Raw genomic sequence first — 7,309 nt, forward strand, 5'->3', positions numbered from 1 at the left:
AAGCTGCTCAAGAGATGTTTGACTCCGACGAACCTCAAGCTGTCGATGAAAGCACTGATTATTTAACGTAAGTATCGCATCATATTCGATACAATGCAGCCTCAAAATTCAGCCTTAATTCCTTGAAAAAAATCACCTTTAGATTCTTATAAAAACTAGTCCAGCTGTTGTTGCACAACACCTAATGTTTAACAGCACTTTTTTATTTTTATTTTTATTTTGCTTATTAAGAAAGTGCCAATGATTGTCACACACACACTAGGTGTGGTGAAATTATTCTCTGCATTTGACCCATCACCCTTGATCACCCCCTGGGAGGTGAGGGGAGCAGTGGGCAGCAGCGGTGGCCGCGCCCGGGAATCATTTTTGGTGATTTAACCCCCAATTCCAACCCTTGATGCTGAGTGCCAAGCAGGGAGGTAATGGGTCCCATTTTTATAGTCTTTGGTATGACTCGGCCGGGGTTCGAACTCACTACCTACCGATCTCAGGGCGGACACTCTAACCACTAGGCCACTGAGTAGGCCAGTTGGCCTGTCAGTGGAAAGTCTCTTGACGAACGCCTTCCACTCTGTTCTGTCTAGAGCCTTAGGCTTGACTTTTTCAAAGTTTAAGTGATTCTTTTAGGGCGGCCAGTTGGCCTTACTGTCTTTGGCTTCCAGACGTAAATCATTTTAGTGTCCCTTGTGTCTGGCATTCTTCGAAAATGCCCATGTTATCTTAGTTGGTGGCTAACAATGCAGCTAACGGGAATCATCTATTGCGTCTAGGGCTGGGCGATATATCGAATATACTCAATATATCGCGGGTTTGTCTCTGTGCGATATAGAAAATGACTATATTGTGATATTCGAGTATACGTTCTCACGCAGTTGCTTTTAGCTGCGGGTATTACACTACGGGCTTTTCTCACTCTTTCTAGTCTCTCTTTCTCACAGAGACATAAAACAAGCGCACCTTGTCACATACGTCACATACTGTCGCGCGTGCAACGTCAAACGCCCTCGCCGAGCAAAGAGGTAGCGACATGGTAAAGTTAGCTGTGATGCTAGCGGAGCGGTGCGAGTGGTAATACGAGAGAAAGACGGTGCGAATGAAGGAAGAAGAATTAATTCCCAAGAAAAACAGCACGGGGTCCATCGTCTGTCGGGGGTTTGACTTCAACCGTAATATGTCAAGTATGCGGCAAAAGCGTTGCTACAAAAAGTAGCATTACTTCTAATTTGTAGCATCATTTGAAAAGTCACCCGCTAGAGAATGAAGAGTGCTTGAAACTCCGCATGTCAACATCTCCGGCCGGTGCCGAAGCAACCATTTCCACATCAACACCGTATGAAAAAAATAGTCAACAACAGAAGGAGATAACGTCCGCAGGAACCTACCACATAGCGACAGACATACACTATTTGATTTCCTATTATGCAACTAATTTTTATTTGACAGTTATTGAAATATCTTGTGTGACATCATGCACAAAAGTGCACTTTATTTGTTTTAAAATATTGTAGTGGCTTTCTGTACAAAAAGTGCATTTTAATTTAGTGTTGTTTTGATATGTCACAAAAGTGCACTCAGAGCTTGTTTTAAAATGTCTCTGACAATCTTGCACTTTCTGTTTTGAACTGACATGAATGTTTGTGCCACTGCTTAATAACTGTTTAATAAATACACTTTTGGTCAATTGACTTAGTTGTGATTTCCCTCTCTGCATGAAAGTTTACAATTAGCATATATTAATGCAGTATGAAGAAGAATGTTTTAATGTAGACACATAGAATCATCCTACTGCTGTGATTATATGCATATTCAAGGCTAAGGCAAAATACCGAGATATATATCGTGTATCGTGACATGGCCTAAAAATATCGAGATATTAATAAAAGGCCATATCGTCCAGTCCTAATTTCGTCCATAAAATCCTGCCTCTTATCTGGATAGTAGATGGTTGTGGCCATAAACCGAGAAGTTGGTCAACTTTAACATTCACCGTAGACCCGGAAATATCATATCGGATCAATATCGGTATTGGCCGAACCCAGATTCCGATCTAACAAAGGTCTTAACTCATTCTCTTTCTATGCCACATCAATGTGGAATGCGCTCCCAACAGGTGTAAAAGAAAGTGCATCTCTGTCCTCTTTCAAAACCGCAATAAAAGTGCACCTCCAGGCAACTTCAATCCTAAACTAACACCCTCCCCGGATTGTTGTTAATAATAAAATGTAAACAATCAAATGCAGATATTTTTCTTATGCCTTCTGATCTCTCTCTCTCTCTCTCTCTATGTCCACTACTTGCTGTACATATCCTACCAAGTCAGACCTACACTGTTTCAATATCCATTTCTCTGTTCTCAATTGTTAATGACTGATGATAACAACCAAACCTAACCCCCCCCCCACACCCCGAATTGTAAATAATGTAAATAATTCAATGTATACACCCTGATGATTATCTTGAGTGATGACTGTATTATGATGATAGTATATATCTGTATCATGAATCAATTTAAGTGGACCCCGACTTAAACAAGTTGAAAAACTTATTCGGGTGTTACCATTTAGTGGTCAATTGTACGGAATATGTACTTTACTTTGCAACCTACTAATAAAAGTCTCAATCAATCAATCAAAAACTTGGTCCAATATTGTATCGGAAGTGAACATGGGACACTCCGAGCAAACATTTCACCTTTTCCATTCTTTTTCTTAAAGTAGCCTTAATATTAGCTCTAATAGTGAAATAAGTTGGAGAGTTTATGTTATTTTGTTACCCGGCATCACTCACAGGTACCAGTAATGGCAAAAGGGAACACTTTGATGAACACCATAGAACAAGAAATGGTATATATATACAAAGTACCGTATTTTTCGGAGTATAAGTCGCTCCGGAGTATAAGTCGCACCGGCCGAAAATGCATAATAAAGAAGGAAAAAACCATATATAAGTCACACTGGAGTATAAGTCGCATTTTTGGGGGAAATTTATTTGATAAAACCCAACACCAAGAATAGACATTTGAAAGGCAATTTAAAATAAATGAAGAATAGTGAACAACAGTCTGAATAAGTGTACGTTATATGAGGCATAAATAACCAACTGGTATGTTAACGTAACATATTATGGTAAGAGTCATTCAAATAACTATAACATATAGAACATGCTATACGTTTACCAAACAATCTGTCACTCCTAATCGCTAAATCCGATTAAATCTTATACGTCTAGTCTCTTACGTGAATGAGCTAAATAATAATATTTGATATTTTACGGTAATGTGTTAATAATTTCACACATAAGTCGCTCCTGAGTATAAGTCGCACCCCCGGCCAAACTATGAAAAAAAACTGCGACTTATAGTCCGAAAAATACGGTATATGCATTTCTGTCCTGGATGCTCAGCCCTGAATGGCTAAGGTGGGGATATGAAATATAAAGAAGAATAAAAAAAGTAATCTAATTTTGGTTTAGAGAATAGGGACTCACCTCCCAGGCACATACAAGGCAATCAACCTCCGCTGCTCATTACGGCATCCCTAATTAATGGACACTAAATGTATAGTTTTTATGTTTTATCATACTGCGGTTATCTTCTTTGTACACAGTAAAGAATGTAAATAACAAGTCGTGATGATGACAGTTTGACCCTGCAACAAATGATTTTATTTCCTACGGGTTGTGCTTGACCTTAGGAATTGTAGCTAAATGAATTGTGCCAATGCTTTCGTAAGTAAAACACTAGCAGTTACCTTGACAAAAAAAAAAAAGATCTTGTGAATTGAATTCTACGGAAGTAATGTAATCGTATTTTGTGACTTGACTTGTGTCCGTGTAGGAAGTACACCGGGATTTGCAGCCACGCCCAGCGGCAGCTTTACAAGGAGGAGTTCAACAAGGAGTACAGCGAGTACCGAGACCTGCACGCCCGCATTGACGGCGTCACGAGACAGTTCATGGAGCTCGACACGCAGCTCAAGCAGCTCCACCACGATTCCCATAAGTACAAGGTGGGACGGGAACTTAAACCTCCTTTTTTCCCCCTCTGATTTCCATTTCCATTTCCATTTTTGTTTTTATTTCATTCAAGGTCAAAACGAGAAAAAAAATCAACATAACATTCAATTAATTAATCATGAATGAAAAAGAGCAGAAATAATTTTAAACTTATAATATCTGCCCTCTAAATCGGCTACAGACACTTTTCCTGTGATGACACTAGAGATGTCCGATAATGGCTTTTTTGCCGATATTCCGATATTGTCCAACTCTTAATTACCGATTCCGATATATACAGTCGTGGAATTAACACATTATAATGCCTAATTTTGTTGTGATTTCCCGCTGGATGCATTAAACAATGTAACAAGGTTTTCCAAAATAAATCAACTCAAGTTATGGAAAAAAGTGCCAACATGGCACTGCCATATTTATTATTGAAGTCACAAAGTGCATTATTTTTTTTTAACATTCCTCAAAACAGCAGCTTGGAATTTGAGACATGCTCTCCCTGAGAGAGCATGAGGAGGTTGAGGTGGGGGGGTGTATATTGTAGCGTCCCGGAAGAGTTAGTGCTGCAAGGGTTTCTGGGTATTTGTTCTGTTGTGTTACGGTGCGGATGTTCTCCCGAAATGTGTTTGTCATTCTTGTTTGGTGTGGGTTCACAGCGTGGCGCATATTTGTAACAGTGTTAAAGTTGTTTGTACGGCCACCCTCAGTGTGACCTGTATGGCTGTTGACCAAGAATGCCTTGCATTCACTTATGTGTGTGTGAAAAGCCATAGATATTATGTGATTGGGCCGGCACGCAAAGGCAGTGCCTTTTAAGGTTTATTGGCGCTCTGTTTTTCTCCCTACGTCCGTGTACCACTCCGTACAGCGGCGTGTTAAAAAGTCATACATTTTACTATTTGAAACCGATACCGATAATTTCCGATATTACATTTTAAAGTATTTATCGGCCAATAATATCGGCAGTCCGATATTATCGGACATCTCTATTAATCATTTATTATAATATAAGTTGAAAATATCCTGCTTTGATTTAAATTATAATTAATAATTTTATGAATAATCATTAATAAACACCATTCCCTTACCTTCTTCTGAGAAGTAAATAGAGGAGACTGGTTTTCCTCCATTGTTGTTTCAGAGTGTCTCCTTCCGGCTGATGCATTCACTCTGTCACGGTTTTTGGCAGCTCTTCTAAAGCGTTTTTAAAATGCAAAGTTTATATTTATTATTTCATCCAAAATTAATCCTGTCTCCTGTCTCCTGCAGACTGTTCACAATCAGATACTGCAAGATTATAGCAACATTAAAAAGGTAACTCCCACTTTTTAAATGGCTACACATGACACGTTTACGTCCTTATCTGGCATTTAAATGTTTGTGTGTTTGCCATCAGTCCAACCCCAACTACAGCCAGGACAGGATTCGCTGTCAGTACCTCCACAACAAACTGGCGCACGTCAAGAAGCTCATATCCAAGTTCGACCAGCAACAGCTTCAGCAACATATCGCCCCCAACTGAAGAGGCAAGACAGGATCTAATTTCGCCGCACAACACTTAGAAGCACCGGGCGCGGGTGGAGTCGAGCTCTGAGCGCCAGGACTCGCCGCTAAATAAGCTGGTGGTCACACGGGACGTGACGAAGACCAGCCGGTGGGAGGGTCGCTGCTGTCGAGGTGATTCAAGCTCTGTCGGGAAAAAAGCTTTTAATCCAAAACATGGCACGTGGAGAATGACGAGTATTTTAGCATCCTGTGCACCATGTCAGTGTTCACACTCCGCTGATTCATGTAAATTATGCCCATAATGCTGAGATTTATTTTTTCTACATACACAATGTTGGTGAAACAAACATGTCGGGTCCTTTCACCTCAGGCTTGTTCATCTTCTGTCTAAATGTCTAAAGAAGAAAACTGTATTCAGGGATCTGTTTTTTCGCTAATGATTTAGATGGAAAAACTTTGTTGCATGCTTACATGTTGTTGCATCTTACAGAATGCATGCTTAAATACATTTTCAAGAATTTCTGTACTCCTTATTTTCAATCACTTCAATTATTATAAAAAAATACTTAAAGACAAATCTAAATCTGAAAAGATGTGAATAAATTTCTATTTGCATATTCCTCAAAACTAGTAATTGCTTCTGTGTGTTTTATGTTGCAATTATCTAGTTTCGTTTTATTTATAGGCATTACGGTACCACACATTACACCGATAACCCCGCCCCTTATGGTTAAAAGCGGACGTTGATTGGCCAGTTGTCCTCACTGAACTTTAACCCCCGGAACGCTTCCTGCTTGCTACGCTAGCAAAACAGGTCAATGACTAAACTTCTAAAAGTGGCATAATTTTACCCAAAAATAGTCTATAATGAGTAATAATCAAATGTGTAGTATAACGCGGAAAATTTGAACGACTTCTGAGGTAAGTGTAATGATTTGAAGGTTAACTTATTTGGAAAACCGTTACCATAAGTCATTTCGATCACTTCAGTTATTATAAAAAAATACTTAAAGAAAATCTAAATCTGAAAAGATGTGAATACATTTATATTTGAATATTCCTCAAAACTAATAATTGCTTCTGTGTCTTTTATGTTGCAAAAAAAAGTGCTACGCAATTATCTAGTTTCGCTGTGTTTATAGGCATTACGGTACTACACATTACACCGATAACCCCGCCCCTTATGGTTCACTTCAGTTATTATAAAAAATACTTAGACAAATCTAAATCTGAAAAGATGTGAATACATTTCTATTTGAATATTCCTCAAAACTAATAATTGCTTCTGTGTGTTTTATGTTGCAAAAAAAATGTGCCACGCAATTACCTAATTTCGCTGTGTTTATAGGCATTACAGTACCACACGTCACACCGATAACCCCGCCCCTTATGGTTCTTAGCGGACGTTGATTGGCCAGTTGTCTTCTCTGAACTTTAACCCCCGAAACGCTTCCTGCTTGCTACGCTAGCAAAACAGGTCAATGACTAAACTTCTAAAAGTGGCATAATTTTGCTCGAAAAATGTCTATAATGAGTAATAATCTAAGGTGTGGTATAACGCGGAAAATTTGAACAATTTCTGAGGTAAGTGTAATGAGTTGAAGGTTAACTTAGCTAGGGGGAAGTTTCCATTCGCTAATTGTACTTTTTACTACGAACTAATGCGGTATTTTACATTAATTGTGTGTGTAAAGCTGTAGATTATAATTACAATTAAACTGACAAAAGTTGTTAAAACATTGCTTTGTCGTTCGGCCAGCTTCTTAGTAAAACCTTAAAACCATGGCTGGGATGT

At 38.9% G+C, this 7,309-nt stretch overlaps 2 protein-coding genes across 9 annotated transcripts in view; both read left to right on the top strand.

Annotated features, from left to right (window-relative positions):
* Positions 1 to 6,113, top strand: part of LOC133611380 (RNA polymerase II elongation factor ELL-like) — a 30,478-nt gene extending 24,365 nt beyond the window's left edge. Inside the window, exons 9-12 of one of the 2 annotated variants that reach the window (XM_072913619.1) lie at positions 4 to 67; positions 3,836 to 4,007; positions 5,278 to 5,322; positions 5,405 to 6,113. In XM_072913619.1, coding sequence (XP_072769720.1) covers positions 4 to 67; positions 3,836 to 4,007; positions 5,278 to 5,322; positions 5,405 to 5,530 — 407 coding nt within the window. In that variant the 3' untranslated portion in view covers positions 5,531 to 6,113. Of the gene's footprint in view, positions 68 to 3,835; positions 4,008 to 5,277; positions 5,323 to 5,404 lie in introns of both variants that reach the window. The other variant, XM_061968101.2, reaches the window with a different exon arrangement.
* Positions 6,114 to 6,289: 176 nt separating this feature from the next.
* d2hgdh (D-2-hydroxyglutarate dehydrogenase) overlaps positions 6,290 to 7,309 on the top strand; it is a 15,189-nt gene continuing 14,169 nt past the window's right edge. The window contains exons 1-2 of one of the 7 annotated variants that reach the window (XM_061968106.2): positions 6,290 to 6,435; positions 7,274 to 7,309. The exon at positions 7,274 to 7,309 is cut by the window's right edge and continues 288 nt beyond it. In XM_061968106.2, the coding sequence (XP_061824090.2) occupies positions 7,297 to 7,309 (13 nt within the window). In that variant the 5' untranslated portion in view covers positions 6,290 to 6,435; positions 7,274 to 7,296. Of the gene's footprint in view, positions 6,436 to 6,914; positions 7,099 to 7,273 lie in introns of those variants that run through there. The other 6 variants (XM_061968105.2, XM_061968103.2, XM_061968102.2 and 3 more) reach the window with 6 other exon arrangements.

The sequence above is a fragment of the Nerophis lumbriciformis genome, linkage group LG08, assembly GCF_033978685.3.
Source record: "Nerophis lumbriciformis linkage group LG08, RoL_Nlum_v2.1, whole genome shotgun sequence".
NCBI classification, from domain to species: domain Eukaryota; kingdom Metazoa; phylum Chordata; class Actinopteri; order Syngnathiformes; family Syngnathidae; genus Nerophis; species Nerophis lumbriciformis.